General features: G+C 36.8%; 1 protein-coding gene and 1 long non-coding RNA gene across 2 annotated transcripts; one reads left to right on the top strand and one right to left on the bottom strand.

The window, feature by feature from the left end:
* Positions 1 to 4,827: 4,827 nt before the first annotated feature.
* Positions 4,828 to 7,487, bottom strand: LOC133695808 (uncharacterized). Its single transcript, XR_009842550.1, has 3 exons — positions 6,965 to 7,487; positions 6,285 to 6,324; positions 4,828 to 6,201 (listed from the first exon to the last, which is right to left on the bottom strand). It is a non-coding gene; the product is annotated as an uncharacterized LOC133695808 (long non-coding RNA).
* A 2,164-nt stretch (positions 7,488 to 9,651) lies between these two features.
* Positions 9,652 to 11,501, top strand: LOC133696584 (uncharacterized). The gene is made up of 5 exons (XM_062118803.1): positions 9,652 to 9,814; positions 9,920 to 10,007; positions 10,138 to 10,246; positions 10,549 to 11,331; positions 11,421 to 11,501. The coding sequence occupies exons 1-5, from the start codon at positions 9,652 to 9,654 to the stop codon at positions 11,499 to 11,501; spliced, it is 1,224 nt and encodes a 407-aa protein (XP_061974787.1).
* The last annotated feature ends 561 nt before the right edge of the window (positions 11,502 to 12,062 follow it).

Below are 12,062 nucleotides of genomic sequence, written 5' to 3'. Positions count from 1 at the left end.
TCGTGTTGTCAATATATTCTCCTTTTCTTTTAATAGCTGTCTTTTGTAGCTGTCAGTATATTCTCCTTTTCCTATTCTATTTCTTTCATAGCTGTCACTATATTCTTCTTTCCTTGTTTAATTTCTGTCATAGCTGTATATCCCTTGATTCTCTCTAAAGATTTCAATTATTGTCTAGGCCTAGTATTTTACAGGATCTGATTATGTTTATTCAATCCTAGAATTCAGGGATTTGATACTTCTTGATGTATATATATATATTGTAACTCTCTTAGTGAAAAATACAGAAAACATTTCAGAATTTCTCTTGTATTATCTTGTCATGGTATCAGAGCCAAAATTCTGAAATCAATTCATCTTGTGTCTAGTTCCTTGTCTGGTTCTTCTATTCTTTTTTTCTTGGACTTGATCTCTTGGTTCTTGTTTCTAGTTAAATCATGTCTCTAGAACGATCTGAACATTTTCTTGTTCGATTCACTGGAAAGAACTATTCTGCCTGGGCTTTCCAGTTTCAGATTTTTGTCAAGGGAAAGGAATTATGGGGTCATATTTCTGGGACAGTTCCTGCACCTGACAGTGAGCAGGAACAGGAGAAATATGTGAAATGGGAGGTGAAGGATGCTCAGATTATGTCTTGGATCCTTGGAAGTATGGAACACTCCATGCTTCTCAATCTCAAGCCTTACAAAACCTCTAGAGAAATGTGGGATTACCTGAAGAAAGTTTACAACCAAAGCAATACAGCACGAAGGTTCCAATTGGAACTCGAGTTGGGTCAACTCAGTCAAGGCAGCATGTCAATACAAGAGTTTTACTCTTCCTTTGTAAATCTTTGGGCTGAATACACAGACATTGTGTATGCAAGTGTACCTCTTGAAGGACTTATTGCTATTCAAAGTGTGCATGAGACCAGCAAGCGTGATCAGTTTTTAATGAAGTTAAGGGGGGAATTTGAAGCAATCAGGTCCAACCTGATGAATAGAGAACCAGTTCCTTTCTTGGATATCTGTGTAGGAGAGCTTCTCAGGGAAGAACAACGGATCATTACACAGGCTGTCTTGGAGCAAAAAGCTCAAAATTCCACTCCAATTCCTGTTGCATACACTGCTCAAGGGAGGTCTAAAGGAGGTAGAAATATGTCAAATGTCCAGTGTTATAGCTGCAAAGGATTTGGGCACATTGCCACTACTTGTACTAAAAAATTCTGCAACTATTGTAAGAAAACAGGGCATATCATCAAAGACTGCTCCATCCGGCCTCCAAAGAAATCTGAAACTGCCTATAATGTTTCGGTTGGTTCCTCAAATACTCCTAGTCCTGGTCAGTCCTCTATTACCCCTGAAATGGTCCAACAAATGATAGTTTCTGCCCTTTCTGCTTTAGGCCTTTCAGGTAACCGAAATTCTATTCCTAAGCCTTGGTATTTTGATTCAGCTGCTTCCAATCACATGACCAACACTGCCTTACCTTTAAATAATGTTCAAAAATATAAAGGCAATCTTCATATTCGTACTGCCGATGGTAATCCCTTGTCTATCACAGCTGTTGGTGATATTTCAGCCCTTCTGAATACTGTCTTTGTGTCTCCTAAGCTGTCCACTAATCTTATATCTGTTGGCCAATTAGTTGACAACAATTGTGATGTTCATTTTTCCAAATCTGGTTGTTTTGTGCAGGATCAAGTGTCCGGGAAGATGATCGTGAAGGGACCTAAAGTGGGACGCCTATTTCCCTTGCTTCTATCTCCCTCTCCTATGTCAAATTATGTTGCATGTAATGCTGTTCAATGTGATAATCAGGTGTGGCATAGACGTTTAGGACATCCTAATTCTCATGTACTTCGAGTCTTGTTTAAATCTGGTTTACTAGGAAATAAAAATTTGACTTCTTCTAATAATGATATTGTTGATTGTGCATCTTGCAAACTTGGTAAAAGCAAAACACTTCCTTTTCCATTGCATAAAACCCGCACCACCAAACCTTTTGAGATCGTGCATACTGATGTATGGGGTATTGCACCTGTCATTTCTCATGAACATTACAGATACTTTGTTACATTTATAGATGATTTCACTCGTTTTACTTGGGTATATTTTCTTCGATCTAAAAGTGAGGTCTTCTCTGTGTTTAAAGTCTTTCTTGCCTTAGTTGAGACACAATTTTCTGCCAAAATCAAAATTCTGCAATCTGATTCAGGTGGTGAATATATGTCAAATGAATTTCAATTTTTTCTTCAAAGTCATGGGATCATATCACAACGTTCTTGTCCTTTCACCCCACAACAAAATGGTGTGGCTGAAAGAAAGAATCGTCATCTTCTTGATATTGTTCGAACTCTTCTCCTTGAGTCATGTGTTCCTTCTCATTTTTGGTGTGAAGCTTTGTGTACTGCTGTTTATTTGATTAATCGCTTACCATCTCCCCACTTAAACAATGATTCTCCCTACGTTCGTTTGTTTGGACATGCACCAAATTATTCCAATCTTCATATTTTTGGATGTGTTTGTTTTGTTCACCTTCCTGCACATGAGAGAAATAAACTTACTGCCCAATCTGTCAAGTGTGCTTTCTTAGGCTATGCTGTCACCCAAAAAGGATTTCTTTGTTATGATCCACATGCACGTCGAACTCGTGTCTCTAGGAATGTCATATTTTTTGAAAATCAGCCTTTCTTTTGCACCCAACAGTCTTCAGTACTTCCTTCTCTATCTGTTTTACCATCTTTTCCTGAGTCGCCAGCACCAGTACAAAGGTTTAAACCTGGTTATGTTTATCATAGACGCACTCCTGCTTCTGCTCCTTCTCTAGGTCTCACTGAGGTTCCTTCACATCTTCCTGCAACATCTGATCCTGTTCTGCCCATTTCCTATGATCCCCTTCCTCTTCGTAGAAGCTCTAGACCTCACAAACCTCCTGACAGGTATGGTTTTTCCACTCCTGTGGCTATGTCTACTACTTTGTCTTCTATTTCCATTCCCACTTGTTATAAACAGGCTAGCAAACATGAGTGCTGGAAACAAGCAATGGAGGCAGAACTTCACGCACTTAAGGCCAATCATACTTGGGATATTATCTCTTGTCCTCCACATGTCAAGCCCATTGGTAGCAAGTGGGTTTATACTGTGAAACTCAAGTCTGATGGATCTTTGGATAGATACAAAGCTAGATTGGTTGCTCTTGGCAATAAACAACAATATGGCTTCGACTATGAAGAAACATTTGCACCCGTTGCTAAGATGACTACGGTGAGAACACTTCTTGCTATTGCAGCCTCTAAAGCTTGGCCTTTATATCAGATGGATGTCACAAATGCCTTCTTGCATGGGGATCTTAAGGAAGAGATTTATATGCAACTTCCACCTGGTATGTCCACAAAGGCTTCTAATGATGTTTGCAAACTAAGACGCTCTTTGTATGGGTTGAAACAGGCACCTAGAGCCTGGTTTGAGAAGTTTCGCAACACTCTTCTCACCTTCTCCTTCACACAAAGTCAATATGATTCATCACTTTTCTTTTACAAGACCACCACTGGTATGGTATTTCTCTTAGTCTATGTCGATGATATTATCCTCACTGGTAATGACATTGGTTTGATCACCAAGCTTCAACATATGTTGCATAGTACATTTCAAATGAAAGATCTTGGACATCTCACATATTTTTTGGGGCTGGAAGTTCACTCTAGAGATCATGGTTTGTTCTTAAATCAACATAAATATATTCAGGATCTCATTGAGCTAGCTGGTTTAAAGGATGCTACTGCTGTTGATACACCAATGGAGGTGAATGTGAAATACCGAAAAGATGAAGGCGAGCTTTTGCCTGATCCTTTTTTATATAGGCAACTTGTTGGTAGTCTTATCTACCTAACAATTACCAGGCCTGATATCTCCTATGCTGTCCATATAGTTAGCAAATTTATGCAGGCACCTCGACATCTTCATCTTGCTGCAGTTCGTCGTCTTATTAGATACTTAATTGGTTCCCCTACTCGTGGGTTGTTTTTTCCTAAACATTCTACTCTTACCTTGACTTCCTATAGTGATGCGGATTGGGCTGGCTGCCCGGATACTAGGAAGTCTCTCACAGGCTGGTGCATTTTTCTTGGAGATGCCTTGATCTCTTGGAAGTGTAAGAAGCAGGATTGTGTCTCTAAATCTTCTACCGAGGCTGAGTATCGCGCCATGTCTGCAGCTTGTTCTGAAATTGTGTGGTTACGTGGTCTTATTTCTGAACTTGGGTTTCCCCAAACTGCTCCTACTCCACTTCATGGTGATAATACTAGTGCTATTCAAATCGCTGCAAATCCAGTCTACCATGAACGCACCAAGCACATAGAGGTGGACTGTCATTATATTCGGGAGGCCTTTACTAGGGGTGTTATCACTCTTCCTCATCTCAATACTGATCTTCAAATAGCTGATGCCTTTACAAAAGCCTTGACACGCCAACGACATAAGTTTCTCAATAGCAAATTGATGTTGTTCGACTTACCCGCATCAATTTGAGAGGGGATGTCAATATATTCTCCTTTTCTTTTAATAGCTGTCTTTTGTAGCTGTCAGTATATTCTCCTTTTCCTATTCTATTTCTTTCATAGCTGTCACTATATTCTTCTTTCCTTGTTTAATTTCTGTCATAGCTGTATATCCCTTGATTCTCTCTAAAGATTTCAATTATTGTCTAGGCCTAGTATTTTACAGGATCTGATTATGTTTATTCAATCCTAGAATTCAGGGATTTGATACTTCTTGATGTATATATATATATTGTAACTCTCTTAGTGAAAAATACAGAAAACATTTCAGAATTTCTCTTGTATTATCTTGTCACGTGTCACGCCCCAAAATCAGTAGGTGACCGGCACATGATTGTGAGCATATAACTACTACTTTGACCATGTTAAGCCTCAACCTGTCAAACTAGAACATCTTCTAAACAGAAAAGATTTAAATAACTAAACAACATAATCACATTAATATAAACCATCCATTCCTCTGTACAACCATTTCAAAACATACACTCAATCTATAGAAATTACAAAGTTTACATCATATCTTTATACAATTGAAATATGAAATACAAACAAAGTCTCCAAGATATACAAAAGCAAGCTCACACAACAAATCAACATATAACTTTAAACAGACATCCAACTTTTTCTTGCTTTAAAGTTTATATGCCTGAAATAATGATAATTGCACAAAGGAATGAGTTTTCACAACTAAGTAACTAATCAATATAAATGTATCTAAGAATGGTATGTTCAAACACAGATATAATGGTTTATTCAATGTATTTTCATACTAATGCATAACCTATCACACTATTCCTAAAGTACACCAATTCACATAATTGGTACAACATTTTGAAGTTGTGTGATGGTTGGTCACACCAAATACATTATCTGCACACTCCGCATGCACAAATCAAATACATCATTTGCACGCTCTGTGTGCACACATCAATATCCCCATCAAATGATACCAAAATGCATATATCACAATTCATATGCACACACATATATCATAAACATTATTCTTAAAGATATAATTTATATAAATTACTCATAGCTATTCAACAAGTATGCAACCACAGTCTTCAACCAATTTCTTACAAAGAAGCAGTATGTGGGGCTTCCAGAATAACCAAACACATTTCAATACATAATAGAATCAAATTCCAATTCAAAGTATAACAATAAAATTTGATAATACATCATCAACTGTTATTTACAAGCAGGGACTAAAGTGTAATTCTCACAATTTAAGAACAAAATCATAATTTTCAAAAATCCAGGGACCAAACTGTGATTTTACCATTTTCAACCTTAATAGATTTTCCAGAATTTCAACATAAATCTTTCTATATAATTCTTATATATTTATCTATTTTCTTTCTAATACTAAAGCTAATTGAGTTCTTACCCAAAATTCATCGAACACACTAATGAAGCAAAGTCCCATATCAATTCATATCGATGTGCACATAATATTACATATATACGAATTATTTCAACAAAATCATTCACATATCATATAAATCCTAACCCTAACTCTTCAATAAACATAAGTAAAGAAAATACTATAAATCAAATAGATGGAGGCTATAAAAACTTACTCAGAGTTAAATAATTATATGACCATTTGTGAGATAAGTTTTGAAGAGAATTTGCAGCAAACGAGAAGGAGAAGCAGCTCACTGTTTTCGGAGAAAAAAACCAAAGGAAAGAGTTATATATATAAATATATTAAGTTTTCCAGTTGTAATTTTCGTAAACATACCATGTTGTTGTCTTAGAAATGGCAAATGGCTAGCTTTTTCCTGAACACACTCAACAGAATTTACAACTCCATGAGCATCTCATCTCAGATACTATTAAGAATTATATTTTAATATAATTGTCATATAATTATTTTAATAATTTAATATAACTTAATTAATTTAATAAGTTTATAAATAACTGTAAATTTAATATTAAAAAATAAAATTAAAAAAAATCAATTAAAAAATGTAAAACTATGATGAACTCGCTGAATTCATAAGAAAACCAAGACACAGCCAAAATAATTTTATAGAAAAAAATATAAGTTTTAAAAAAATATAAAAAAAGTATTGTAATAAATAGTATTTAAGTATTTTTATAAGATATATAAAAATAATATTTTTTAAAAAAGTAGTAAAATAATATATATATTTTTTATTTTTAACTTTTCACGTCTCCTGGAGACGCTCTAATAGCTTTCATTGTCTCCGAAAGAAAACTTTCGCAACAAATACCCATGTAACAAAACATTTTTGCTGACACAAACATGAAGCAACAAGAAATTGTAACTTTGAAGAGAAACCCATTAACAAGGAGGGTAAAATGATACATATAACTGGTAGAATGAGCTTAATGGAACTATAATAGTCTACTATGGTTCTTGAACTAGATAGAAGAGAGAGGGCCAGAATTAAATACCAGAACCCATGGTTTCACGCTGGGACTTATTTTGCTATGGGAGGAAGTAATTGGGGCTACTTGAAACAGTAAGAATTTTGACTACTGATTCCAATGCAAGCTCTATTGCAGAATATGCATCGCTCAGTTTTGGTTGTTATGCCTCCTCTAAATGATTAATAGCAGCTTCTGCTGCTGCGGCTGATGTTATATATAGCTGCTGCTGTTATTGTAGGTGATGGTGCTGCTGTTGTAGAATAGAATGAAAAATTATTGTAAAGGAAAGGAATGGCTCTGTGTTGGGCTGTTTTCGAATATTTTATTAAATATCATGATACAAAAGGGGAAATGTATCTTGCTCTAAGCAAAAAAGTTACGGTTTCTGATAACAGAGGCGGTGATGCAAGAGGAAGAGGAGCATAGCTTCCTCAATGCACGATCTGATGAGGACAAAGCGTTCCTGCTTGCCCTTTACCGGGCAGCTGCTATCACTGCCTCTGCAACCAAGTTTTGTCCCTGTAAGGAGAAGGGGGAGGAGGGAGAAGAAGGCTGTCGAGGTTTCAATTTTTTTATCGAGTACGAGAGCTTATGATGGTTTGCGGCCCAATAAACCAAGAGTATTGAGTTGTGTATAGGTTTTTTTTATCTGAGCCCATTTTATGAAGCAAGCCTCTTTACCAGAAACGGGTTTATATTGGGCCCAATAAAATATGGGCTAGGCCTGCTCGCCTACTTAGCCACATAGAGTAACCAATCATAAATCATTAAGATCTAGTTTATAAAAGACGGGTGATCACACGTTTTTTTACAGGAAATAATAATTTTTTTATATTCATATGTATAATTTGAAAGAATTCTTGTTAGACCAAAGTTCCATGCCCAAAAATTATGGTTTGCACTATGGACTCCATGTAAATTGGACTTACATGCCTTTCTATTAGGTATTAGGTTTTTACATACCTCCAACAGTAGCATTTGATGCAATTAGCTACAGTTTTTGGTGGAATTGAAATAGCTTTCCAATCCAAGGATCACAGCATGATGAATGGCGATCTAGACCAGAGAAAACATGAAAATGCATGGCGCGGTGTTGATCACATTCCATGCTTTTCCACTTGCACCAATCACAGCAAAAAATACATGTTTATCAGAAAGACATTCGAAGGCGAGATATCTTTTTACCAGATGACTCACTGTTCGCACTTGGTTAAGTTGATGAGCGGAGGGAAGGGCCAGGTGAATAAAAAAGAAGCTTCAAGGAAAGGCTGCTTGGAAAGCAATTCATTGACAAGCAATGGAGTTCTTCTCTAAAACAACATGTTAGCCCTCAACCTCATGCATAGGAGGAGCAATCCAGGTCCTTTATGGTAAATGCAAACCAACTAAAGAACAGAGTTCTTCTCTAAAACTCAGCTCACCGGCATCAGAATTATAGCCAAAGCGTCGCCTCATGGTGCAGGGTGATTGAACTGGGTTCGAAATACAGATGGTACATAGGATACCTCCTGGAATTGCAAAAGAACTTTGAAAAGCATGAAAGGATGATCAATTGATGGATATCCATAGGTTATTGTTATGGACATCAAACAGTTTAAACAACTACTCCTAGCACTAATCTAAATTAAACACTATTGTCCAAGTAATTTTACGCAGGATGTGTAACAAGTTTAAGTTCAAGAAAAGATAATTTGAACATGTCAGACAGTTTTGTAATAGAAATAGACATAATTTTGACTAATACTTAATCGGCTTGTTGGTTCTATAATGGATGATTTCATTGTTATCAGCATTCAGCCGAGTAGAAGTTATGCCAGAAAAAATTCCAGAAGATAATATTCCAATTTTTGTTTTTTTTCTTCTTATTTAGAATCTGTTTAGCACTCATAAAGTCCATAATATATCAAAACAAAATTTTCTCTGTAAGTTAGGGTTATAAAAGAACTTGAAATAGTTTTTTTTATCCCCTGTATACGGTATTTCAATAATTTCCTTGCTTGGTTCCCTAAATTTTGAAGAAACAAGAACACCCCATGAATAAAAACAGTGCACCTGTAAGCAGTCATGTATGGCTGTATTATATTCAATTCTCGTTTCCATTTAAATATTTTTTAATGCAGTAGGACAATAACAAAAAATGTTCCTTTGTGATCATTGGCCCAAAAATAACCTTAATGTAGTTTGACTTTCTATGACCAATGGAATAAGAAGCAACTGGGGTTGGAACAGGGATTTCACATGTTTATGTTATCATTTCATTTTGCCCTTGTGTCTTTTGGGTTAGGTCACGACATGGTCCTATAGATTTCTAGACTTGAATGTCTCAAACGGGAAAAAAAAAAAAAAAAACATGTATCAACTCAAATTGGGCGGCCGGATGTTTCCCGTTGCCCTCCTAACATTCCCTCAAACGTAGAGTGAAATTACACAAAGATGCCAAATGTATAGGCTGAAAGAATCTGTCCTTCTGTCTACACTTGTTAATAATTGATACCCCGCTGCTCGGGAATTTGGTGGCCTTGTGTTGGACTGGCATGGACCCAAGAAGACATTGCCGGCCATGTCTCCACTTGGCAGTCCCTACATTCACCTTCTTATATTGGAATATACGTTGCCACATCGTAAGTAGTGAACCCGGCATCTCTTTCCTTGCAAGCCGTTTCATTACCTTCAGGAATAGCAAGCTGGTTTCAAAGTGAACGCACAAAATTATGAAAGGTAGCAGCAGGAAAGTCCCAGGCATGCCATTCATCAATGGAAGGAAGGACAGAGATGAGGATCTTCTTCTGTTCAAGGAATTGCATAGACGGGAAAAAGACCGGCTTGCCTGTCTCCTTCAGCCTGTTTCTGATGAGTTTGAGCCTAATATTGCTGGTAAGTTCGACTGTGCGTAGTCTTAACAGAAATGAGGTCTTAAGAATGAGGATTTAGTACATGCTCTTAGCACTTGAATCTCTTAACTTAGTCTTAGAAATGCAGGGAATCATGCACTCTATAGAATTGCATCTGGCAGGAAAGGTTCTGGATACGAATTGTTTGGCGAAAACGATAAAAATGATTATGACTGGTAATCAGTATTTCTTGTCGAGTTTCCTTATCATTTTAAACTCCATGTATGTGGCATTAGCAATTGTCTGTGTAATCAAACCAATTTAGTATTTATTAATTTGCATGTTGCCCTGTCTTTATGCATGAAGGTTGAAAACGCCGCCAGCAACTCCTCTGTTTCCTTCCCTAGAAATGGAAGCGAACGCCCCGGGAAATATTTTCCAGCGGGAGATACCGATAATTCAACCTCTCTCGAGGGTATGTTGCTCTTGAATTAGTAAATCAAAAGAAGATAACTATTATGCCTATATCTAAGACAAATTGAGAACTAGTTTTCTTCTTGAAAAGGAATTTAATGTCATTATGACAATATGAAAATGGTTTGAACTGATTTTTTTTTCCTAGTCTAAAACCATTTGTAAAAACTAATGTTTCATTTCTAATTAAGCATTAGTAATCAAGGCGATAAATGATTTAAAACAAGCTGTACTTCTGTTGTGACGAGTTCAGAATCATTATAGTGATGGCCTTCAAGTGATTAAATGTGTTCTTCTAAGCAGTTTGCAGACAATACAGACGCATTGAAGGGAAGTACTGTAACACTAAGGACTCCAAATTCAAAACCTAATAAGATCCCTCAAAGATCAGTAACCCCAGGTCAAAAACAAAGAATCTCAACATCAACTGAAAATAAGAACAGCAAGGTAGCAGCACAAATTCTGAACCAGAAAATGGCCCAATTGACAACAGATTCGAATAGAAAAACAAGTGTGATTGTAAACTCAGCCAAACCCACTAACCAAAAATCAAGTCAAACAAATTTACTGTCCTTGAACCTTTCCAAGGATATAAAAACAAAGCCTGAAAATAGAGGTGTGTCGCCTTCTGTCAGGTCAACAATTGCAGCTCAAATTCCAGGATTTTCCAATGACACGCCTCCTAATCTTAGGACAGATCGTGCAACTTCTGCTACTAGGGGCAGACCTGTTGCAGCCAATCCAACAGCGTCAGTTCGTCAAAAACAAGACCCCGCTCCAAGGCCACGAAGGCAATCCTGCTCACCAAGTGTGACAAGGGGTCGAAAAGAGAGCAATGAAGAAAACTTGACCACTTCAAAAGGGAAAGCTGTAACGGGAAATAACGGAGCTCAAATTTTCGGAAGCAGAATGGTAGACAAGGTAATGAATGCTAGAAAATTGGGAGTTGAAGAAAGAGAAGCCAAGCCAAAGCAACAAAGTGCTACTAAATCTGCTAATAGTAGTGCTAATGCAAGTCCTAGTCATGGTTTTGGCAGGATGATGATGACGACTAAGAGTCAAATGGACATGGCTTTCAAGCATATGGTATGGTCATATAGCACATGGTAGGATCTAGCTCTTTGTCAAGAAAATTCATACTCCGTATATTAATGTAATACTTTGTTGGTTTGCAGGTGATAGCAAAAGATCGGATCAATTCTCGTCACCTTGGCATTACCTCTGGCAGAAGCTCTGGCCAGAATGAGCTCGACTAGAATCAAACGTTTGTTATTTGCATATGTATATGTAAAAGCTAAGAAGACATGCAAGACTTAAAGAATTCTGGGATTTAAGGAGAATTTATTAAGTAATGATATACTTTACAAAGCTTTTTTTCTTAACAAAAAAATAAGTTTTCGGAGCCAAAACTTTTGTTTTTTTGTTTTTCTACAAGTCCATGAAACATAATTTTATTTTTGTTGCGGCAAATATATCCTTGAAATTTTGATATCAGTTGCGAAATTCATTCTGTAATCCGGATTGCTGCCCTGAAATCACTTGTTAGTTCTTGGAACGGCAAAAGGGCAGGAAGGCCTAATTGCTTTTGTAAATCATCCCTTCAATATAAACTTCCTTCCTTGTGTTCCTATACTGATCAATATCGATGTGCAGTAGCGAATCCATAACAAATACCAATCCTTTCCCCCCTTGTTTTCTTTCCTCTTCACTTTATTCTTGTGTGCACAAAAAAAAAATCCAATTAATGGCACGAAGAAGGCATGGAGATGTTTGCAGGCCTCTCTTGTGCAGATCTTCTCAATGATGAGGTCTTGAGC

Source organism: Populus nigra, chromosome 6 (assembly GCF_951802175.1).
Source record: "Populus nigra chromosome 6, ddPopNigr1.1, whole genome shotgun sequence".
In the NCBI taxonomy this organism is placed as follows: Eukaryota; Viridiplantae; Streptophyta; class Magnoliopsida; order Malpighiales; family Salicaceae; genus Populus; species Populus nigra.
The sequence above is the reverse complement of the archived record's forward strand: the minus strand, read 5'-3'. Positions and strand labels throughout refer to the sequence as shown.

Bases quoted from the DNA above. Each gene is read 5' to 3' on its own strand.
- LOC133696584 (XM_062118803.1), top strand. From the start codon at position 9,652: ATGAAAGGTAGCAGCAGGAAAGTCCCAGGCATGCCATTCATCAATGGA. The intron at 10,247-10,548 runs GTATGTTGCTCT...TCTTCTAAGCAG, and splicing joins TAATTCAACCTCTCTCGAGG to TTTGCAGACAATACAGACGC. The intron at 11,332-11,420 runs GTATGGTCATAT...GTTGGTTTGCAG, and splicing joins ACATGGCTTTCAAGCATATG to GTGATAGCAAAAGATCGGAT.